This window comes from Phoenix dactylifera, chromosome 4 (genome assembly GCF_051530095.1).
Source record: "Phoenix dactylifera cultivar Ajwa chromosome 4, Ajwa_hap1_PhDact_Kaust_v1.1, whole genome shotgun sequence".
Lineage (NCBI taxonomy): Eukaryota > Viridiplantae > Streptophyta > Magnoliopsida > Arecales > Arecaceae > Phoenix > Phoenix dactylifera.
This window is the reverse complement of record NC_143193.1, coordinates 42033606-42059530: the sequence shown is the minus strand read 5'-3', so window position 1 is coordinate 42059530 and position 25925 is coordinate 42033606. Positions and strand designations below refer to the sequence as shown.

The 25925-nt window shown below is 35.5% G+C and overlaps 1 protein-coding gene across 3 annotated transcripts in view; it reads right to left on the bottom strand.

The window, feature by feature from the left end:
• The window catches only part of LOC103709951 (sphere organelles protein-like protein), a 29010-nt gene extending 12068 nt beyond the window's left edge, over window positions 1-16942 (bottom strand). Inside the window, exons 1-7 of one of the 3 annotated variants that reach the window (XM_039133841.2) lie at window positions 16627-16942; window positions 13773-13837; window positions 11291-11566; window positions 6355-6585; window positions 3999-4068; window positions 1093-1179; window positions 809-947 (exon numbers count right to left, since the gene is read on the bottom strand). In XM_039133841.2, coding sequence (XP_038989769.1) covers window positions 809-947; window positions 1093-1179; window positions 3999-4068; window positions 6355-6585; window positions 11291-11566; window positions 13773-13837; window positions 16627-16818 — 1060 coding nt within the window. In that variant the 5' untranslated portion in view covers window positions 16819-16942. The remainder of the gene's footprint in view (window positions 1-808; window positions 948-1092; window positions 1180-3998; window positions 4069-6354; window positions 6586-11290; window positions 11567-13772; window positions 13838-16626) is intronic. The other 2 variants (XM_039133842.2, XM_088719876.1) reach the window with 2 other exon arrangements.
• Window positions 16943-25925: the final 8983 nt, after the last annotated feature.

The following is a 25925-nucleotide window of genomic DNA, read 5'->3' as shown; positions in this document are numbered from 1 at the left end:
CAATTATCAAATGTTGTCCCAGATACGTTTAGAAAAAAATACTAGAGAATTATCTTTATGTATCTTTATTTCTAAATTAAGCCCACGTTTATATACTATTTATTTGGCTTCCTATATGTCATCACTTCAATAAACTAATTAAACAATATCCATATGTAACTCAATATGTTTCCTTTCATGCATCCATGAAGTAATGCTTGCATTTACGATCATCATCGGATGTTATCAAACAACTGAATCAACATGTTACGATTTACTGCAATTTCCTACAGCCTGTCTGCCAGCCTTCCCTCATAATGTGGTAGGATATATAATATGGTGATCAAATGAGCTACTAAAAATAAGAATGAAAACCATAGAAAACAGGATTAGCTGTTAATTGTCATAAATTAGGACTGGGGTGCAAAGCCCCGAAAAAGATATTTAAAAATCATAAAATTGAGGAGAAACTTATAGGGATGAATTGGCAATGACAATGACAACAGAGCATAAATTTCCAATACAAGATGTAATGTTTGAATGATAGGTCAAATTGGAAAAGAAAAAAAAAGATATTTTCAATTCGTGTAAAAGAAAAATCATAATTACACCAACCGTACATTATATACATTAATATATGCAGTAGCAAGACATTTAAAAAAAATGCTATGAAGACAATTCAGATTTTAGTGAAAAACTAATCATTCACCACATTCGATGCCAATGTTGATTTGGCATCAACATCATGAAGCTTGAGGCATCCAGGTAGGAGGGAGGGAGGAAGGGAGGAAGGGAGAGAGATTTGGGGATAGTAGCATCTGAAACATACCCGAAGACTCAAAACGAATGTGACCGGGTCGAACTATGATAGGAACAATGTCATCCTCTTCTTCAGTGATCTGATCCACTGTCTGATGTTTTGCTGATGCATCATTTGGGCCATTTGCAGGCACCTGGCTCTGCATATCCTAATGATTCCAGAGAGAACATTTAATAATTGATCATAACCAGCTATAAATATAAACAGTTGTTAATAAACAAAAATGAACCCTGCAGACAAATATAATTAAACTACATAATGTCGAATCATTTAAAAAAAAAAAAAGCAAATACCTTTTTCATCTGCTGAATACCCATTTCTCGCATCTTGCGTCGCCATTGTTTTTTAGCCTTCTTACGACGAGCACTTCTACTTGGAGACTGAGAACCCCCCACCCCAAAAAAAAGTGAGATCAATTTATCAATTTGAGATAACCTTTTAGAGTCAGATTAAAAGTTTAAGTTCTAGTTGTGAACAGGCCCCAAGTCTGATTAGGTAAAAATTGATATTTGCACTCTTAGTCAACTATTAATGCCTTGGCCGCATTAGATTTCATCTTAAGAACCTTAATCGTGCATCATAACCAACATTTTTGCATATAACAAACCAACTCCAGCTCATAAGGTAAGGACATCAATTGACCTATCATTTCAACAAGAGGGACAGTCAATGAGGATCAGTGATTCAGAAGACTGCAGGTGGCAGAACAGGGGACCAGGCAATGCCTAGGCAGGTGCCCAGAGAACAAGGCCCAAAAATGAGAAATTAGAAATAAGTCTTTGCATCCAACACCATGACTGTCAATGAAATAGATAAAAAGGGCAGCAACCAGCAAGTCTCATAAATCTCAGCAAATGTCCCTTTTTCCTCAGCCCTAGAAACTTTGAAAAGCATCACATTTCCCCTTGTTTAACAAGGACTTACTAAAACAGGGAAATCCACTTGCATGCTTGCCTAAGCATGCATGCACACACACAGATGCGGGAAAGAGACAGGAATATTATATGGACATACAGACCAAGGAGATGAGCAAGCAGAGAGTGAGCCAATTTTTCAAATTGCCATATCAGCCCTCAATTCTTAAGTGAAGTCATGAGAGCCATGGATTTTCTTTAAAGCCTTCATGGATACACTGATCTAGATGCTTGGTATACATTCCATGCTCCCTTGATTTATCAGGCATGCTCTCGTAATCTGAGCACTTAAATGATCAAGTGGACCATGTGACAACTTAAAATGTTATGAACTTGAAAATTTGGCAATGATATCTAAACACTTAAAATGCAGGTTTTTTAATGTGTCCAGATACTTGGACACCTAAAACAGTTAGGTTAGGCCCATCATGTCATCTTCGACATAACGCAAACTTACCAATTTATCAAATGAGGTGCACAGATTGGGTCAGGTTACTTGTTAAATGAACAGGCTGAGCGCATGTTGGATTATTAAATTGGTTGGATTCAGGTAACCGATTATCTAAGAATACTTGTCTATCAAACCCAATACTAGCTGGACCTAACTCAACTGATTGCCACCCCGACCATGAGACCTCACAACAAGACCATACTATAGCTCTTGTTCAACCCGTTAGCACTGGACTAAGCACCCCTCTCTCCCTCACCAAATGACTTTCTGTGGGATAATGTCCACTGGAAGCCTAGTCACTTCCGTTGTTTGGGTCTTGCTCTCCAATTAAAGAACAATCATTTTAGACAAATTATTGATCCCGTTCTAGTAATGTTTGCATCCAAAATCAGTAACAGGTATCTGCATATAAATTTGATCAATAAACTTATACTGCCCCCATAAATTCTTATAAATAAATTCATTTTTTACTTACGTTTCATCACACTAGTGATGGCATAATATGTCACCTCACAAATTATAGTAAAAAGGAAACAAAGGGGACAAGAATTTGTTTTGCTTTGTCAGAAAATTGGAAAAATATAATTTTTCTGATTTTTCTTATACCTATATTTTTTATCTATTTTTTTATAATAGTTTACAAACAGTATTCTATTATGTCACGATGATATCATGGTTCTCTCCAATGGATCAAGCAATTGAACTAGCGAACCATAATCTCTTCATTTTTGGGGGGGTTAGATCGATAGTTTGTGTTTTAAGTCATTGGTCTAATACTCCCCTCCAGTCAAATGCACTGAATTCAAAAACTATTTGAAGAGTATCATCACCTACCCAATTGTGGAAAAATAAACTAAATACTGGAAACTACATGAATAAAATAGATTCAGAAGAAGTGATGAACAAAGCACTAAAGGAAAATTTGAAGCACCCACTTTAGAAATGAAAAAGCTGATATACATTGTTAATCATTCCTCTATCAACTTAAGCTTCAGGGGTCAATTGCTTACTTAACATGGTATCAATTCAGGTTTGCTGAAAGTCATGAGTTCTAATTCTAGTCTGTGTTGCCTTACTTATCCCTCCACATGCGTAGTCCTGGCCCTCCAAGGGAGTAGTGGTGTGTTTGGTCTGATACACATTGTTGACCCTTTCCCTATCAGATCAAGCTTCTGGGCTCAAGGTTAGTTAACAAGATCAGGCTTATAATGCTCACATTGGTTTTCCAATCGAGACAAGATGACTAACATGAAATTGTTATAGATCTTAACTGCATTTGAAATAGTTCAAACTACCAATCAAGAGTTTTTAGAGTTTGTGCTATAGTGCAACTGCTTTCAAGAATTGCTATACTATTGAGGCACTAATAAAGAGCGGCCCAAGGCATGAGACTCCCACCATTGCGGGATCTGAGAAACGTCATGTGTGCACAACCTTACCCCACATATGCAAGGCTATTTCCATGTTTTGACCCCCTGACCTCCATGTCACTTACCATCGCACCAAGACTCACCCTCATAATATTGAGGCATTAATATAGCAGAAAACAAAAGGCATCATTTTTTTTTCTTAATGGTTTCTTTTGTTGTCCCAACTTGGCCGATCTTCAGTTGCTTTTTGTACCATTCTAATACAGTGCTTTCTTACATATCTCTTCAAATGATGCATGCATGTGCATGTGTACGAATGGGCATGCAAATGTGAACTATACGATACAGTCCAACTTACTAAAATGAGAACATATGAACATTGAGGCAATAGGATCACTAGCAGCTTATGCATCAACTTAAACTATCAAGACAAAATAAACAGAAACAATTAAATAATTACTAACCTTCCCTGTGCTACCATCAGCATGATATGTGCATGTATTCTTTTGGCAATCCCCCTCAACTGGATCATGCCTAGAAAAAGAAGCTCAAGTTACATACAATCCAATATGCTACAGATAACAAGGGAAAAAATTACTCGACATGAAAAGGAAGCAATTACTCGATTGGGCTCCAGAAACCCAGAAACTATCAATTAGATGCTCATTGCTCATAAGTGGCAGTTAAGAACTATGTGCAGTGCAATATTTTCCTTGTATATGTGATTTTCAAAATCATTTGTTAGGACAAAAGAAACTAATAGGGGGTAACTGCATGCTTCAGACACTACAGAAGTCTCGATGGGTTTTCTGCATAGAATTAGTAAGCTCTTAATGTCTGGGGATTCAGTATTGGATATTCTTAAAAGGGTCTCTTGCTGGAGACGCATCTGGACTGATTCAACACCGATTCACCTTTCAACATTGATTCATCTTTCCCACTATGGACTAGGGAGGTTGCATAAGGAAGCCCGGGAAAGAAATGAGGAAATGACAGATAATGTTAATTCATGTTACAAGGTGAACAAATGTTGGAAGTGCCTGAAAAGACAGCATAGTCAAGCAGCTGCTGAGCTTTCTATCTGTAAACATATGGGTCACTAAAGCAAAGAAATCTTTAGCCATATTTTCTTCTTGTAGTACTATTCCTCTGCAACTAGTTGAGGATAAGGCATAAGCCTACAGGCAGTGAGAATAAGACAAAGAAGGATATTAATCTTCCTTTGGTCACACACAGACCAAAGTGGGACCCCAAGCAAGTATGCAATTCTAAGATCGGGACAAAAGGGAAACTGTCATAATAGAGGCAAAATCAGATGGGTGAGAATATTAACCAGAAGATCCTGCACGGAGGCCAATTTCCTGTACTTTTTCAGGCCCTAAAACTCTTAATCGAAATGTCAATGGACGAATTCTTGAACATGAGGGACTCACTTAACAATTTGCTTTTCTAGTTGAGTGGCATGCAGCCAAGCACTAAGTTGGAATTACTGTCAGCCTTTCCTGGAGTTTCCTTATCACTCCTCAGACCAATAAATGGTCCAAAGTTTTAAAAATTAGGACTCATTTCAGCATTATAGACTAGCACAATGAGACACATCCTTTGAATGTGTTACAAGCACATTATAGACTAGCACAATGAGACACATCCTTGTAGCGGGAAAACCAGGAAAGCAACAGCAGGGTTCAAAAAGATTACTTTTATCCCTCAAAATTGAAGCTGCAAGCACACTAAGTTCACATGGTCCAATCTAATAGTATAAGAGTTATTGAGTGGATTCTGACAAATCCCTCTTTTTCAATTATCAAGGTCTGTTAAACTGTGTCGAACTAACTGGTTCGGGGCATACTGAACCGGACTAGTCAGTTACCGGCATGGTTCATTTCATCAGTTCGGAACAATGCCCTGCCGTGCTCAAGAGAGAGGGGGGGGAGATGGAGAGGGAGGAAGGGAGAAGGAGAGGGAGGGGAAAGAGAGGGCTCAAAAGCCCTAATCGAAATAGGGAACTGGAATTGGCAAAAATAATTACGGATCCCCTGGTTTGAAACAAAACAAGGGAATTCTATTTCGATGAGGGCTTTCGAGCCCTCTCTCCTCCCTCCCTCTCCCTCTCTCTCCCTTTCTCTCTCTTTTGCTCTCTCTCCCACAAGGGAATTCTATTTCGATGAGGGCTTTCGAGCCCTCTCTCCTCCCTCCCTCTCCCTCTCTCTCCCTTTCTCTCCCTTTTGCTCTCTCTCCCCCCCTCCCTCTCTGGCTCTTCCTGTGTCGGTATGCCCAGAACGGCATGGTACAGACCTATACCATGCCCAACTGGTCACCGACTAGTACCCCTTGGGTACTGCTTCTGCTTCGGCAAACCTTGGTCAATATTAAATAAATATCTTGTTCAAACTTTCCTTAGTTTTTTGCTTATGCTACTGTGGTGAAAAGAAAATGAATTATATGAAATTAGAGGGGCTTGCAACTAAAAGGTCTTCATGTACAAAAACTTTTTTTTTTTTGAATGGCAAATCACATGGTTTTGACAAGAGCAAACAGTTCAGTGGTATACTAACAATAGCTTCTGAGTCCTTCTTAACCATTAATATAGCCATCTAACGTGCCCATCACTAATAACCTTATAGATATTTTCCAGCACCATATAATCCATTTCACATATAAACAATAAGTTATTGTTGGAACAACATTGTAGGGTTGAATTTTTCACATATTTTAGACAGTTATACTGCTACAAATAACAAGTCAAATCTAAAACTTAAATAAATGGAGTACACTATTAAATTACTTGTGCATGGAATTAAATCAGAGTTTCGAATGTACCCATCTTTTGTTGGTATAGAACTAGTTCTGCGCCTAACACTGACATCATTTTGAGGGGAAACCAATGTATCTGATCTGCCATCTTCATTAGATGGCTTAGCTGTCCTATCTAAACTTTTCTGACGATCTTTTTTACGAGAACATCGTTGATTCTGCTCTGATCGGATATGTTCATCTTCTGCAGTGGTAGTAATTGGCATTTCAGGGCTGGTCAGCTTTATTTTCTTCCTCCTGCATCAAGGAACACAAAACTAAGTGAAGTCAATATGTAGGAACACTAGATAACAATTACCAAGTATTAAACCTGAAATATGTCAAAAAAATAACTAACAGATACAAAGGCAGTGGTATAATTTTTTATGTATTTTGAGAACTAACGGGAGAAATCCCTGCTGGTATCTGGATGAGAACAGGACTTGGCGCAAAGGGAGGGAGCAGGTCAGGTTTGGGTTGGGTGAAGTAAGGACACCAATATACAAAACCTTCATCCATATCCAACCTGAGATCAGGTTAAGATCTCTCAACTCATACCCATCCACAGGTCATTTCAGGTCACCCGTTTTGACCCTAATCTAATCTTAGTTGCAAGACTTGGTCCCTAATAGACCTACCTAACTTATCAAATCCAAGCCTTACAATGGTTACCAGCTAATTTGCAAAATAATTTAAACAACCAGTAGTAAGAAAAATACTAAACACACTCAAAAAGTTCTTATTCAAGATCATAACAACCTGAGCTATTTTATTTCAGCCTGAAAAGAACTCTACCATCATGACCCAAGTCGGGTCGAAGCTCTGACCCATACCCAACAGTATTTAAAGTTCAGGTTAGAAAATTTGACCCATACCACCCTATCTAAAAAACCCTCGACCCAAACCCAACCCAAATAGGGTTGGGTCAGGTCAATTTTCACATTACCTAGGCCTTAGACATCAACCCCCAAAAATTTAATTAACTACACTAGTTGGCACCCTCTAGTGGTATAAATCTTTGAAGCATATGCTACAGCACTATAAATCTCAACTTAATCAAGATATTTAGTTATTGGTGAATTTTCCCATTTTCCTTTTTGCATAAAATCTTAAATATTGCATGTACAATACTTAGTAATATAAATTACTAGTACAGTTCAACATCCCCCCTTGGGTTCATGTTGCCTGCCATCTGCTGCATGCCATGGATCATCCCTCAGCAGCTGGATGTCTGCCAAGTGCTTTTTGGAACAACGAACTTAGTCCCATTACTATTAGACATTTTTGGTGATGGTTAAGGTTAATATTAATGATATTTACTTTGTTTCAAAAATCAGCCCCTATGGCCATTATAGCAGTTTCAGTCCAAAACCACTACACTATCATAGCAGTCCTACATGGCACTTGTCCAAAGCATCCAATATCATCAAACAACAACCTGCTATAGCAGCCACTACACTATATGTTCAAATTCAGCAATTTATTCATTAGTAGGCTGGACCGGTCACCCATTGGACCAGTCCAATAATCAGCTGGGCCAACAGGTTGTTTAAAGTATGGGCTGGTTTAGTTATTGTGTGCCCTAGACAAATAGTGCATTCGAAAGAGAAGTGAGGAAGAAGGCCGGTCTGTTTGGTGAATTAAGCTATATGATTGTAGACATCTTTCTTCCATGGTTGATTTTACGATTTTGGATGTCTTTGCTTTATAGTTGATATTATGTAATTGTGGACATTCTTATCTTATAAGTGATGTTATCATGCTTGGCAGATGATACTTATCATTAGATTGTGGACGCTTACATTATACAGGCGTTGGCATGATATTATGATGTTAGGTGAAAGATGTTTTATAGCTCTGCTGTTGATTTTTTTCCATTATGTTTTGCATGAGGTTGATGCAAAATATTGATTTTTGATAACTAGAAAAATATTGATATGTTTAGCAGTCTACTTTGGGCATTGCATCCGATAGAGCACTTGCCCGCTTTGGATACATAGCACATGCCATCAGCTGTTCCCGATGAACACTCCCCCCCCCCCCCAACCCCTACGCCCGGACCGTTATGTACATGCCATTCAATTATTGATTCATTGGGTATTTCTGCATCCATGTTTGATCAACTGCATAGTCAAACCTCAAGTTTCAAATAAATTTGAGTCTTAAGGCATGACAAGATGGTGAGACCTCTAATTCGAGTGGAAGTGTAGGAACGGAGGGAAGGAACCAGGGTTTATAGAGAAAACTAGCATGAGGAATGTATTATAAGTTGACCTCAAACAGCCAATGACCATTTAGTTAGCTAACCGCAAATATGAACTATGGCTTGTTTTACATGTGTAATTCCTGCTATCATGGCAAACTAGAACAGATTAGAATCCACCCTGACATTTTCAGCAAGTACAGCCCTAAACTGAGCAAAATGGAGAAAAAGGATTCCTGTAGCCAACCCCAACTAGTTTGGGATTAAGGCTTAGTTAAATTGAGTTGCCATCAATCTAGAAATTTCCATGTTTATTTACTAAATGAGTCCTACATAAATAACAAAGAAAAAAATCCAGAAATCGGTAGTGATACAAACAAAATGATTGACGCATTAAACATAGGATCCACAAGATAAGTCATGAGCCTAGGCCTATCCTCCCCAAAGGTATACAAAGAATATGAGGAATATTTAGTGTTTTGCATGCTTCGTAACATTCACCAAATTCTTCACTATACTATAAATCAACTAATACTGATTAATCAATAATACTATGACATCTTGGATTTATGAGAAGGACAAAGTCAGTTCCTTAATTACCATTTCATTTCTACATCTTGTAATTAACTTTATGTTGCAATTTCTTTCATCTTAATGGGCCTCAGATGTCAGTATACAATATTTATAAATCACCAACAAACTTATAATTGAGAGAAGGAACAAGTCAGTTCCTAATTACTATTTCATCTCTACATATTGTAATTAACTTTATGTTGAAATGTCTTTCATACTGACAGGCATCAGACATCAGTACACAATGCATAGATCTACCTATACATGCATATAATAGTTATATAATGCATATGAAAATGCATCCTTCCATACAAATATTATTATCTTTTCTTAAAGAGTAATTATCTATATGCGCATACATACCCGCACATAGAGCTTACATGGGCTTGATATACATGTGACCCTGCAAAATGCACTGCTATATATGTAAATAGGCAAAGGCCTGTGTTTATTTTCCTAACCTAACTGCAAGAGAGAGCAGTTTTTCTTCTTTTCCTTTCTTCACCATAGTCACTCTCCTGGTAGAGAAGATGTGGGTAATGGGTTCAGATCTCGGTTCATCATAGAAGAAATGCAATTTCTATTCTATTATCCTTTTAGGACTAAAGTTTCTAGGCCATTTCAGCTACTCAGTGGGAGCAGGTTCACCATGAGCTGTGCTTGAGCACATGGACCCAAGTGACTGAGGATTTTGAGCTATCATTTGTAGGATTTGCTCAGACGATATCCAGCTTTTCCTAAACAACGTAATGCACTGTGAGATTAGGTCCAGGTTTGGGGCCTAAAATACGATCCATGAGATTTTGATTTTGCGTTTGATTTAAATACAAATATATGTTACCCACTTGCAAACCTGCCAAAATATCTTCTTGTCACATTTTTGAGAGTACATGTGAATTCTGAATGACAGAACAAAAGTTATTATCTTGTTAAGCTAAAAGGTTATATCAATCCCCTATTTATTCTTTCCACCTTGACAGTAAGTTATTCATAGTCTGTTGTATCTCAAACTCTACTTAAATCATCATGTTAAGAATCCGTACACTAGTGATTTATCATCACCTTTTTAATCTTCTAAATGCCATAAAGAATAAATCATGAAACCATAACTAGATATACCTATTATGCTACATGAACAATAAGGTTATAAAATGGCTGACAAATTGTCATATTATTCCATCTAGCACAATAGGTTAATTTCCAATACATGCTTTTAATCCCCCTAGAATCATGACAAACTCAAAACAATAGAAGACTTTATATATCATCAAGATTACATTTTGCATATATATTCAAATCCCTGCTGTTGTCATTTAGTAAAGAATGGAAACACATTTCAGCATACGTTTGCGCATTCAATAGTGATTCAGTCAACATTGGGAAAAAGTCAGAAATAAAAGTTTTAGATTGAGAGTAGATTAAAGAATGTTGTATTAATGCTAGGTAATTATTCAACAAACTTTATAATAGACGAATAACGAGTGATTAGTAAATAATTAGTTAAATTGTCAGAAACATGTGTGCATTCGGACTTTTTTTTTTTTGGGGGGGGGGGGGGGGGGGTTCGCTGGTATGCCATGAAATCTCAAGAAAATTATGATTAAAAGATCATGAATAATTGGAGCAAATGCAATTTGGATTTTGAGAATGGGATTTGATTAAGCCTTATCGAAGCCTGCACGACATAAAGATGCTTTTGAAGAATACAGTGCTTTCTTATTCTCCAACTTAGATAGTTAGATGATGAAGGTTCTTTCAAAAAATCTTTTTTTTAAAAAAAAGGCCAAGTAATCCTAGCAAACATCAAAGAAATGAGAAATCATATTTCTGCTCTTGCAAGCATTCATAACAGAAAATTATTTCACAGCCAAATCAGGAATACAGAACGTTCATGGATGCAAGCACAAATCCTCGAGTTATCACTTGTATCTTTATAAAAGGTTGACTATTCTTCCAAAATATATAAGCAAATTAGCATACTAAGAAAATGTTATAATAAATTCATCATTATCAGATTCAAATATGATGAATTAACAGACCAAATGGAATGGACAAAAAAATACAATGTGAACTGATATCAACTTGTTAGCCAAGACACTATGCAATGCCAATGCAAAATTTTCTGAAAAAATAACAAAATAATAAGCAACATAGACAATATCAAAATAAAGGCACACAAAGAAGTACATTGAGCTCTGAGGCTTATCTGACTTCTTCCTTTTTTTCTTTGAATTTGTGTCCTCAATTGATGGAGTTTGCTTATGGATTGCATTCTCTTCAAGAGCACACATTTCCGCTTCATTTTCGCTTTTGTATCCACCTGAATTGTCTTCAGAATCTTTAATTGCCAGAAGCCTATCATTTGAGAGTACTGGTTGCTTGTCCACAATGTCAGAATCTTTAGTGCGATATGCATCATGTATCTCAATAACCTGCTTCTGTCGGCCAACCTTCTTTTTCACCCTGGTAGCAAAGAGCAATGTCACAGTACAGCACCATCAGCTCATTAAACTGAGTTTATGTTTGCAGAAGCCAGTGTTTGTTGAAATCACCAACTTGAGGGGGAAAAGGAGGGGGGGGGGGGGGTCCCAATAATAATAGTAATTCTTCTCCAATAAAGATAACCAAATTACAAATATTGCCCATCATCTATATATTCATGCTATGTGCAAGCTCACAAATAATACTTTCATGTTAAATGTAAGATAAAAAGAAAGATTAAGGATTGGCATGAATTTAGGGCATGTTACCAATATACTAAACCAAACAAGCATGTCAATTCAAAAAGGGTGCATCCACATACCAAATCCGTCTTTGATCAACAAAACTCTGTTATTTTTAACATCCTTGGCACCTCTTTAAACTATGGGTGAACCGATTCCCAAAATTTCAACAGAAGAATGACAACCCAGCAGTACCACGAGATATAGATCGACAACCACATCGGCTTCTGCACTTTTTGTGGCCAAATGCATTGTGATTCCGGCAGTGGTCTCAATAGTTTCAGATCCAGTTTTGGTTGTTTTGGCCAAAACTAATTGAAAACAAAATATGCACCCAGGGAAATCAAGCAGGAAAAAAGAAGGGAAACAAAAACAAGTCAAAAGATGAAGTAAACATCCTCGTAGAGTTCATTCCATTGTTTCTGACCTTCGACTGTGTGGTAACAACGATTTCATGCTATAACAGCCAAAAGACAATAATTTTGCAAAAGCTAAAATGTCATATATTATTTTATTAAGTGATGACAATTAAACACATGATAATCATAATGTTTATGCAATTATCATGATTCCATATTTTCTCAAAATTTGACTAGCCCAAGATTGATTTTTGAGAAATGCTTCTTGGAAATTAAAGATAACAAGATGTGACAAAAGAACGGCCAAAGAACCATCTATACTTAAAATTTGGTCTCATAAGTCAGTGATAGTAAAACTCTAAAGCCCCAATTTCTGATTGGCTCTGTGCAAAACCGAAAAAAAAAAGATTACTTCCAGTTTCAGAGTCTTAACAAAGCTTTAAACATGAGATCAATCAATATAAAACTAAAACTACGGTCCGATGGCAATCTAGCTGAGAGCAAAATTTATAAGCTGTGACCAAGGTGTTGAGTCTGCAAGCTTTAACTAAGAGGGTGTTTGAGAAAACAATATCATAAGAATAAACATAAAGGTAATGAAGAGTAGCTAGTCGTTGAATAATGGAAGTAGAGATGTGCGTAACAAGACAGAGACACTAGAAGAGATACAGAGGATACCAAATGGCATCAAGTTAACTACCATCGAAGCCATACTGACGAGCTCCAGCTATGGTAAGAAACTTAAATTTGCATTAAAACATCTATCCTAACAATAATATCACCAACTTTTCCCAATGTGCCCCTTCATGAGACATCTCCCATTGTTGGCAACTCCATTCAGTTTTTCCCCTTCTTCACTCTTTTCCATATATGGCAAAGGGCCCCATGCACAGAAGAGTCCAGACTCCAGAGTGAATTGGTGAGGCATTTTTCCTGCTCATTTCACAACCAAGTTTCTTTACTTATATGTTTTACCTTTCATTATCCAAGGACTTCTCAAGCAATTCTCTTAATACAATTGGTCATCCGCTATGAAATTTCATTTGGTTTTGTACTAAAGTTCCAACTTCCTTGCATAATTTATTGTTAAAAGATGTCCCATTTCTTTTTTAAATCCCATCAACTTACATTTAGACTTTCAGCAATTTCATTTCTTTTCTTGGGCTGAGTATATAGTAGTAAAGGTACTATCTTATGTTGCGCGGCAAGGCTATCCCACAACATCTTACAATCCATGCATGATTCTCTTCTTCATTAGAAAAAGCAATTTGTTTGTGAAAATTTTGATCCATTTCAGAAATAATTAAAGGTTAGTCCATGGTATGCCATATCGATTGGAATCATACTGTACCGGACATACCGTACCGCACAAATACCACATGCACAAATACCACACTGGTACGGTCTTGTGCCATACCAACACTCAGTACGTTTCGCCGTCTTGTACCATACCGTGTACCAACACTATAATAGGATAGTGCTGGTACATGGTCCGATACCGAGATGGCGAACTTTGGGTTTGTCTCTTCCTAAAATGTTTATTTGCAAGTGCCTAACCATGAGCCACCACAAACTCAAGTAATTTACCTGATGATGTCCTTATCTTTGAAAATACATGTTGACTCAAATGACGGCAGAACAAATTCATCCATCTGCAATAGAACAGAAAAAATGGTAAAAAGTAAATAACTATCTGTAAACAAACTCTTTTCCCAAATACACCAATTGAAAAAATAATAATGATTCTCAAATATTTTTTACAGAACCACAAATATCTACAAAGCTTTTGTAATTATGTATGGTTCAACAGAGAGACTAGCAAGAGTTATGACTTATGAGCATCTAGGATGTCTTCCAATTCTGGATTTGGCAAATCAAATAAAGAGAAACTAGCATAAAAGAGAGTAATTTTATTTAGAAAACACATTAGTTGCAGTGATCAGTATTGGTATAGCTTGTTAATAAAGAACAGGACATCTATTGTCACCATCATTAGTTTAGCTTTTAAGATTGTAGTAACGAGGATGAAGAAAAAGAAACCCATAATTTTTCCCCCTCTTATACATGCATTTCGATATATAGCTTCCCAGCCTTCTTTCATTCTAGCAAAACAACTGTCTCAAATTTGAAAGCTTCTTTTAATTAAAAGTCTTCATCTTGGTTATTCTAAAAGCAGCATAAGTCAGTTTTTTTAAAAATGATTTTGCACTTTTGTTGCAGTTAAGCCAAGCAAATCACTGCAATAGCAGATTAGTTTTTTCATGATAACAGGATGCCTAGGAAAAGGACAAGGCTCAACCCCTAATGTTTTGCAACATGGTCAAGCTCCAAAAGGAACCAGCACCGCTTGAGCTTTTTTAGCACCAGGACTTGGTTAAAAGATGGTGATCCCTGAACACTAGAAAAGGCCTTATTTTCACTTCAATGTAGAAAGGAAAGGAGAATAACAGCAATGAAAAATAAAACCCCTACAAGAGAGCTCAAAGCCCAATTTCTACTAAAGACCCTTGGATAGCATTTTGCTTTTGAGTTTTAGTTTAAATCCTTAAAATGTAAGCATTAACTAAAATTTCTCATTGTTGCAAATCCTAATGACTCAGGTAAAGTAAGACTTTGCAAAAGGTAGGACGGTCCTGATATAGCAAAATATTTACATATATGCCTTTATTCCACGCACCACAAGTTAAGATGTCCTTACATTGTACAATTATAGTTTAAAGTTCAAAAAAATCTGAATTTTGGGGCATCAAGTAAGTGCAACCATATTAAAGAAGTCATCAATAATGTAATAATCTACTAATTTCATAAGAATGTAAGCCCCTTAATCCTGCATATCTACATAAAGCAAGGGTTTCTAAACTTCACCAAACAAACAACATATTTCTATCTGGGCCTCATTTTGGCCACAAGTATGTTGATCATGGGGAGAATAATAAGGCACATCCTTACAACAGACAAGAATATACCTTTTCTTTGAATCAAAGAGTTGTAGCTCTTAATTTGTTCTTCCATGCCTCTTGTAGTTAGTTCATTAATTAAATTTTTGATATTTGCGTAATTCCTACCTTAGCATAATGATTATAAAGGATATGTCGAGCAACCAAGAAACCAATATTATCAGATGTCCTGAAAGCCTTTGCCAAACACCTTTTTAGTTTATTCTGCTTAGCATTGAATAGGAGCCTCTCCCACATTCTCGAACTTCTTGAAATCCATCTCCGACTACCAAGACTTGTCATCACCCACTTTATAAAATTCCAAATTCTATCCCACTATATTCAACCTTCACTCAAGGGAAAATGCTCTGTTGAGAAAATAACAGTTCCTTCACAAATATCTTTAGGGTTGCTATCAAGTCTTTAATGCAATTAGTCACCACCTACCTCTTCAAATGTCCATGAAATAATTCAGTGTTTTATGTTCATTTAAATCCAAAAATTTTAAATATTGAAAAATCTCCTCCCTCTTCACCAAAATTTATATGCTCCTCTAAAATCTCCTCCCTGTTATTTGCTCTCAAATCATGAAAGAACTATATTCTATCAACCTAATCATTGAATCTCCTCCAACAGCCTCTTAATATGTCAGAAGCTTTAAAATATTTTCCTTGCTTCCCGCTATCCATAACATACCCAAAGGTGCACATCATTGTACCAACTTAAGCTCAAAGACACCCTTCATCTTTATTTTTTTAATGCAACTTTTACATTTAAATTTCTCTTTAAACATTTTTATCAGTCTTTCTTGTTCTTATATTATCATCTCAATTTTAATTCGCATAAGCTTATTCATCACATCCCATGTTGCAAAATACTAAAAAAAATAGAAGACTGTTGGAAAATCCCTTTCCCCAGGCTGGACCAGAATATCTAGAGAACTGAGCTCTTAAACCTCGACTCCTTTCTCAACAGATACATAGTTCACAAACTAACTTAATTTTCTCCTATGTTGGAAACTAAGTGCCAAATGGTTAGCCTGAGGGCATCCTTCCTTCGCTTTACTTGAAACAAAGGAATTTTTTTGGATTGCAAGTTAACATTTATATCTCTTGTAATTAGAAGGCAGACTTTTTTTAGGAACAATATATTATGAACAGACTAAGATAAATGTAGCTTAATAATAAAAAATCTAGGGCATCAGCTATCGCAAACAAAGTACATTATGAAAAAGAGGGAAAAGTTACAACACCCAAAGAAGTTTCTTTTCTTATTTATCTCGCTGCACGCACCTCAAGATCAGCAACATTTTTCAATCAGACCCATGAAATCACTTCTCGGACCCCGATAGCTTCAGAAAAATCTAAAATTACAGTCTTAGAACACGATCCAGGAAAACCTAACTATTTTCCATCCATTATAATGGAAAAGAAAGGCCCCAAAACACCACATCACCTCTAAACAAATGCTGGCATGTGAAAAAAGGGAGGAGTTGAAATACTCACGGAGAGGACAAGGCCACGAGGGCAAGAGCGTTGCAGAGCGAAGCAGTCGGCGAGGTGGTCAGCGAGGTCGTCAACGGTGGTGAGATCGGGCCTTAGGAGGACCCAGCAGCGCTTCAGGCCCTCCGACCGCTGGGACTTGGTCAGGAGGCGGCGATCCTCGAATTCCAGACGAAGCCTCACCGGCTCCGCCATGACTAGAGAGGGAGGAGAGGAAGGGGATGGGACGAGAGGAGATTAGAAAAGGGACAGGAGAGGACGGGCAATGGCTAGTGTTAAACCCTCGGAGGTTTTAGCTTTTTATGGCGTTTAGTGCCAAGTCTCGGGCAGAATGCCGGTTTTAAGTACTCTCATTTTTTTTTCATAAAAAAAAAGTCCTGTCAATTTCAAAGAACAGAAGACCTCGACAGCTATCCAAGGGCTCATTTAGTTCATGACCAACGAAAAACAAAAAAGTAAAAATAACAAATAGCTTATATATAATTGGGAAGTTTAAAATTAAAAAAAAATAAACTTCCAATGAGAATAAGTTTTTTATTTTCCATAACAAGTAGAAGGGTATGGAAAACCCAATTGCTCCTCAGCTAAGAATCAAGGTAAACTTCTTTTTATTCAAAAATATTCTTAATCCAAGTGACTTATAATTTTTTTTCTTTGTAATCAATTTATTAAGAGCACAAAAATATTTTATACAATTTTTCAAAAAAAATAAATGCTTAACTAAATAGAAGTCACTTCAGAAAATGAGCTTTCTATGCTATTTTTTCGTAGTCAACCAAATATGTCAAAAACAATGAAAGAGTTAGCAAGATAGAAAATGTTCTCTCATGGGGCACACATTTTTTGAATTTAATTTATTTTAAAATTAAGGCCCTGTTTGAGGGAGCTGTGGGCAGTAGAGCTGTTGGAAATAGAGCTGTTGGAAGTATAGCTGTCTAAAGTAGAGTTAATATTAAATTATTTAAAATAACATATTAGTGTATTATGATGTAATGTAATATAATATAATATTTATAGTATAATATAATAATAAAGGTATACAATATTATAATTATTAGAAAAAATTATTTTTTCATAATATAACATAATATTAAATTATTTAAAATAACATATTAATGTATTATGATATAATGTATTATGATATTATATTTATAATATAATACAATAATAAAGGTATAAAATATTATAATTATTAGTATAAATTAATTTTCTATAATATAACATAATATTAAATTATTTAAAATAACATATTAATGCATTATTATGTAATGTAATATAATATAATATTTATAGTATAATACAATAATAAAAGTATAAAATATTGTGACTATTAGTATAAATTAATTTTCCATAATATAACATAACATTAAATTATTTAACATAACATATTAATGTATTATGATATAACGTATAATAATATTATATTTATAGTATAATAATATTCCGCTATTCGGGGATCAGCGGCAATAGGTCAGGTAAGCAACTTGAAAAGCCAAAACTTACAATAATAAAGGTATAAAATATTATAATTATTAGTATAAATTAATTTTTCATAATATAATATAATATTAAATTATTTAAAATAACATATTAATGTATTATGATGTAATGTAATATAATATTATATTTATAGTATAATACAATAATAAAGATATAAAATATTTTAATTATTAGTGTACATTAATTTTTCATCCTCCGAATGATCATTTATCTTTCTAACAATTTTTCTTGCGAAAGGGAGTCTGACAGCTAGGGTTCTTGGCTCCAACAGATTTTTAGATTTATAAGGGACAAATTATGTTATTATTATATTTTAATATGGGCATTTTGGTCAAAAATACAGCTTTCCGACAAAGCTGAAAACAGCATTTTGAAAAGCTCCAAATTGGAGCTTATTTCCAAAAGCTGTTTTCAGCTTTCCGCAAAAGCTGAAACAGCTTTTCGGAAATTTTACCAAACACCATTTTTTATCTAAAAGTACTTTTGGAGGGCCAGAAAGTGCTCTTTGGCCCTCCAAAAGCTCTCCCAAACAGGGCCTAAGTCCAAAATAGTGATTATGTTTTTATCAATCTATATTTTGTCTATTTTAAAGTTGAGTTTAATCCAATGGACAACGTTACATCGAACTATCAAGAAGTACAATGAGGCTAAATCTTTCCAACATTATGGATGAGGGCCAAGTTGCCCATGAAAATTTTGACGGGAGTATTGGCATTAAATATGCCAGCAAAAAGATGAATGTTTAAGGGAAATCCTAGATCTAGAAAACTAGAGTTGTACATAACAAAGTTAAAATGAAAGATATTTGACTTGGGAACCTGAAGAAAGAAACAGCAATGAGTAAAGGACGATTGATGATGGAAGGAAACTTTGGAAAAAAAGAGTAATAAATAGACCATTAGCCTCCCAGATGGTGGCCTTTTGTCATAAGACTCGGTCGAAACATAGATCCCAAAGATGGACTTTGGTCAACCATAGGCGATGGCAATTTGGGTTATTCCAAACCAAAGTTTTATTGTCTGGCCTTTTATACAGGAAGGTCTTTTTAGAAGAATAGGGAATGAAGGAACAAAGAGCCCTAGCCTCTTAGGAACCTTGGAGTGAAAAAAATGCCAAAATAAAAAAGCAGAATTTTTTATAAGTATTTAAGGATTCACATGCTTGAGAACATCGATGCGAGCAAGGTCATCTCGATGTTATTAAGCAATAGAGCAAAATCCAGTTGCTTGATCCATGATAACAGAGCAATTTATGGGATTGATTTGCATATATACTAGTGGGGATTCAAGAGATTGAAGACGGTAATGAAAAGGACAAGAATGACATCCGCTTTATAGCTAGATAGTGCTCCTTACTGAGACATAATCTGAAAAAAATTGTATTGATTGTAAGATCTTCAAGGATTGGGTCACAGCGGATTTTAAGAGTAACCTATATTATGCAAGTATGTGGCCATTACATTGAGGAAGAAGAAACACCTCTGCATGGTTTCTGTACAACAATAGAAACGAATTTAAGAAAAATGGCAATCTCTATAGATGCAATTATTTGAAAAACTAGACACTAGCATTTTGCACAAAATATGAGCATACTCGATACATCCCATCATCCTTTTCTAATTTGTAGCCAATAGAATGTGGATTATATTATTTACAATGCATCTTGAATCGTGATGGCACTTGAGGGATATATGCACATCTAGCCATATGGCAGTATTAAGGCATGATAATACTAAAAGGGGCTTCAACAGCCCAATGATAACTAAACCTGAAGTAACATACATCGTATAAAAGCTAACCAAGTTGGTTGAAAAGTGCCATGGATGGGACATCATTTTATAAGCTATGTAAAGAGAGACAGCTAGGGTGAATTATTATAGACAGGCCAAATGAAAACTAATTCTGAGAGGTTTAAGGCTAATCAAGTATGGTTATCGATTTGACAGATGATACAAGGTTTGACCATTATGACAACATGAAAAGTGGAGGCCAATTTGTGTCAATAGCCAGAATTATCAGAAATATAAGCCAAATATGTGCTACTACTGCTATGAGTAATTTGTTATTGCATTGTTTGGCTTCTAATATAAATAACGGAATGAAATCTATGAAAGGGATTCTTTTGCTAATCAATCAAACTAGACTATCGTTATCTTTACTCTTTCATAGATCAATCAAACCATTTAAACTTTATCTTCATTTTAAGTTATCCTTGCTTATAGCTTTTGAGGCATATACTTTAGTTTCCTAGTAAAATTTTAATTTATCCATAGTGGTAGCAATAGAATATCTCATAATCCTAGCTACAACCTAACTTCTCCTTTTCTGAATAGACAGTGTAATAATAGAGAAAGCTCTTGAAGGTCTGGGCACCTGGACCCATGCCACAATCATCATCCTTTTGTTATCCTCCTTTCTAGCTAATCCAATGTTGGTGGCATACTTGCACAATCATTAGACCTGGCCAATAAAAATCTACACCTTTCCACCAGCCAACAAGTTCTTTTTTAGCATACCTCTCTCTTAATAAAAAAGAGAGGGAAACACTCATCTTTTTATATCGGTTAGTGGGAATATTCTAAAGTTTTAGTGCTTTACACCAATAATATCTCCTCCTTATGGATGGTGCATGCAATTATTGATGATCTAGATATCGACTTTTAGCTTTTCTTCTATGATAGATTTAGGGTCATTTGATAGTTTCAAAGGAATTATGTCATGGAGCGCTGAAGTTTGGTCAAGCACATTTCAGTGCACCATGGATTGTGCTGATCCTCTTCAATAATCACCCCTTTCTTTGAGAATATATTAATGCAATTATTTGGTCTAACCTAAGTGCCTTGTTGAAGTCCAACAATGCATGCTCATTTTTTCCGAGGGTTGATATGAGTTATTGGTTAAAGTGGAAGGATGGAATAGCAAATAGATGTGCTATTATATGGACAGATTTTATCCCACTTCATATCTTAGGGATACATTGTAACGCTATTTTTCTATATGACTTATAACCTTAGGCTTTAGGATTATATGTGACATGATAAGTTCAATTAATCAAGTGTTAATTAATCATACATCTAGTACCTTATGATTGCAATCACAAACCTAGCATATTGGTGTGGGTCAACATGATCCATGGTTAATTCAGCTTATTCTGAAAATCATACATACATTTTGGCAAGTTTTGTTGGATACATATATCTGGATTCACTTGTATGCCCTCCAAATGATCATAGTGGTAGTTTGATTGTCAAAATGGACTAGTTTTCTAGAAGAAGTGGCTACGGGAGGAATTTATTGGATTGTATATGATATAGGTCTATTATAATAGAGTATGTGGACTAATTAATCATATATTATTGGGCTTCAAATAGCTTTAGGCCCATTAATTTTATAAGTCAATTACTTGAGAAGCAATAGGAGGCCCATTTTATAGGAATTGGCCCCTCTCTATCTGCATATAAGAAAGAAAGAGAGGCTGGTGCCCCCTAATTGTGCTCCCCCCTATCTTCTCACTCACGTGCATGTGACACCTTAGGCCATGAAATGAATGAGAAATTCCTCCAAAATCTCTTAAATTCTCTTGGGCTTGTGTGATGACATGAGACAAACTTTTTGAATGAGCGAACTTGATTCGGTAGAGCTTAGCATGAGTATAAACGATTAGAGTAATACCTTAACATCATTGGGAGTATGGCTACGAGATCCAACTTGCATACTATATGTTATAATTTCTATCTATCATATATTTAGTTGGCAACAAATTTTTGCATACACTTTAATTGTTCCAATAGCATGGTAGAACCTTGTTCACCATATATTTTCTGTATACCATGCTATCATCAAGTTGCAAGCTGGTTTGATAGATTTGTACAATCCATGTATAATACATATATGAATTGACTCAAAAATTCACTTGCATATAAATCTGGTCACATTAATTTAATTTCTTAGCTAAATCTTTAGAGGTGAACCCACATAGTAGACGCTGGTGGAAATGGAAACTCGAATTTTCATTTTTCGCTAGTGGCTACGTGATGTGGAGTTTAGTTTGATTGTGTCGAGACAGCTATGGCTAAATCATTGTTATATTTGTTGGTGAAGGAAATCGAGTTTTTATCTAAAGCTTTCGCTAATAAGTTAGAGTTTTCTTCAGCAGAGCTTTCCCGAATAAAAAAAAAGCCTAAAAACTAACCGGTTGTTATAAATTTTCTGCGTTGAAGTTGGTAGTTCTTCCAAAGGAGGAGCTCGATTCAATTTATATATATCGATTCGTTTTTTCAGGTACTTCCGACTTGGGTTACGCCTGTCTTCCTGGAGCGCGTGACGATTTGGTGTTGAACGCCTTATTTCGAGTTCTAACTCGTCACGTTATGGATTATCCCTTTTTTATGGAACATAATCATTCATTTTTTTCGTCGAATGGCTTTGAAATGTTTAAGGAGGTGCGAAGCTGGGGTAAGGTAGAAATGCTAATGCATATTAATCTGACTCCGTTTTTAAATTCCATAAGTCGAGATCGGTTGCTTGAAAAATGAGAGATGTTTGTTAGTGATCGTGTCATTTTGACTTTGGTGAAAAGCTTTTTGAATATCAGTATCCTGACGGATAAGGGAAAGGATATGTCATTGTCTCATGGGATTTCCCCCGCCAACTTAATTACGTGTTTTGGGCACTCTCTTAAAAAAGGGAAGTGGCTATATATGGGATTCCCATATACATGGTATCAAAAAAGGTAAGTGCCTACATGTGATTCTAATATATGGATTCTTCATTTGCTTTTATATTTTTTGTAAGCCTAGACATGGTTGGTACTATACTTTGGAAAGAGCATCAAGTGACAAATCCAACGCAAGAAACATAGCTCAATTTGGAGTCTAGAAAAAAAAATATATGCTCAAATTATTAAGTGTTGCACATAATCCTTGGCCGAAATACTTATTTGACATGTGTTTGCAATTTCAATTTTTTTTAATAAATATTTTTATCTATATATGGTCATTATTATAGTCGTTGACAAGGGCAACAAGTAAGAAGTTCAGCGCATTTTACAGAACTCAAAATAACCCTTATTAAGTATTATGATAATAGTTCCTTGCAGTTAGAGTGGTTTGATGGCAGCAACTTGTCGTTAGATCATTTTAAGTCAATTTTTGAGCATTTAGATAATAGGAACTTGCTATTAGGTTCTTCTAATTATAAAAGTTTGCCATCAGATTCAAAATTTTAAAATAATCTTATCACAACTAACTTAAATTGATTTTGGTTGCTTTGATGGCAATTTCTTTCCTTTCCATTTGATTATTTCGATAGTAATTCTTGCACAAAAAAGACTAGAAAAGCCACCTTATCTTATTTGGACTTCAAATTTTTTATTTTTGAATGGATTTTGGGTTGATCCACCCATGGAATGCCTACCATACCTACTATAGATACTTCGCTACTCTGCTACTCTAGGCATCACTTTCTTTGCCTAGATAATCTCTTTTAAAAAAGCGGGTAAGTTATGGAGAGGCATTAACATGGTTTAGGTATTGAGAAAAGTAGAGAATTCCTAGCAGTATCCTCTATTGGAGAGGGGTAGGAGTTGGTGCAGATAGGCAGAGGGGACTACTTCCTTCTTTACGGCTTGACTTTCTCACTTCCCTTCCCCCTCTCTCTTTCTATGTTACTACACTCTCTTTAAAAGCTCGTTTGGTTTGTGGGAAAAGAAGGGGGAAAAGTATGGTCAACGGAAAAGTGAGAGAAGCCTCTTGTTTGGTTGGAGTTTTCAAAGATGAGAGACGGAAAAATTGTATTTTCGTGAGAATATGATTTCCACGTTTCATGAAAAGTCTTTCCCATGAGAAATATAGAAAAGTTACTTTTCCGTGAGCCGAAAATCGAAACCTTTTTTATATTTTTTTCAAAAAGGCCCTTCAGCTATCTTTATTTGATTCAAAGCATTAAAGACCTAATTTTTATTAAGGGTATAATAGAAATTGCACATAACTTTCGAAGAAAAGTGAATGGTCAACCAAATATAAGCACTCTAGAAATCTGTTACTTTTCCATGGTCAACCAAACATACCAAAAGTACTTTTTCAGGCATCTTTTTTCCAAAAATCTGCTTCTCAGAAATCATATTCCTATGAGAAACTTCCCGCAAATCAAACGAGCTATAATTATTTCTATATTTTATTCTCTCTTGCATTCTCGTTAACTCTTTCATAACATGGCATTAATTTCCAATCTATTATTCATTTGAAGTTCTAATAGGAAGAGGAATGATGGCCTTTATTTTCTTCCTCCCCAACCAATCCTCCAATTGTGTGTCACTTATGTAAATCTTAATCTTTTATTCATGCATTGAATAACTTCACCATTTAAACTAATTTTTCTACTATTTTTCTCTCTCTATTATTTTTAGCCATTGCACGAAGATCTTGGATTGAGTATGTCTGATCCAAGAAGGAAAAACCAACAAAACAACTATTAAAATTTTTAGGGAGGTGTCTTAATGGCCAACGATCGAGTGGCGAGCTTAGTTTTGATGAAGGAATGAAGTCTCATTTTTATTCTGATAATTTACTTTTGTGCCTTACCATATTTATCATTTATTTGATGGGCTTTGACTAAATCCAATGCCTCATGTTTCATAGTGTTGGTCATCATTATTTCCTAAAATATTTATTTTATAAAATATATTATTGTATGCATTCATGGGTCCTATGGTTTTCAAGTCTAAAAAGAAGTTTTTATTAACGAGTGGCTCTTGACCAAGAATAACATGTCCATGAGATTGTTTCACCCAAAAGAAACCAAATTGCTAGTTTAAAAAAAAGCTCATGGCAATATAGGATTTAGTAGATAATTGTGATTTAAGAAAAGTTGGTGAACATGAGAAGAGAATGCTGTTGTGGAATTACCGAAAGATAAATATGAACCAAAATGAGGACAACTTCTATAGAGAGAATATTTGTTCCTTCACCTTTTGGGTCATGGTGGTTTTACGAGAATACAACATGCAGTTTAATAAAGAATATAGTGCAACCACATGAATTTTAGATGAAATCATAATTTTTCTGAATAGAATTAATGGTCATAATGCTTGTGGATAAATTAAGGACTAGTGCGCAATTTCTTTAAGACCTTCAGTGCACTATAATAGGGCTGAAAATGGATGAAGGTTGAGGATGCCTAAAACTCATCAAGAATTAGTCATTTGAAGGATCTACAACATAAAATTCAGCCAATGAACCACTTCCCTTGTGGGGAAAAGGATTAGAACATAATATATTCCTATTGCCCCCATTCAATGGATGGAAGACAATGAAGTGTGGATGTAATCTAATGCTTATTAGTGTTAGGTATTCCCAAATTATTAGAAAAGAAAATAATTTATAAACGCATATCCGATCTTAATCCCTCAGTTCCATCAACTGTTAATTTAGATATTGTGGTTGCAACGTATTGCAATAAATTATTTCTTCATTTGCATGCACAAACAAAGTTTAATCACATTTAGTTCAACAATCTGATGTATACATTGTACATGCCAACATCTAGTTCACTGTTATATGAAAACCTAATATAGTATAAAAAAAAGTAAGAAAATCAAACAATAATCCTGTCCTATGCTATGTCGTTGAATTGCGTGTCGCTTGGTGATTTCTGTCGCAGTAATCCTTCCAGCAACTTGGCTAGACGCCGTATCTAACCGCTTCCCTATGCAGTCCCCCAAGGGGGACCGCTTGGTGCAGTGCTCTGTAGGAACTACGTAACCATTTATACTCTCGACGTCAGAACGGCACCGGATCCGCTAGA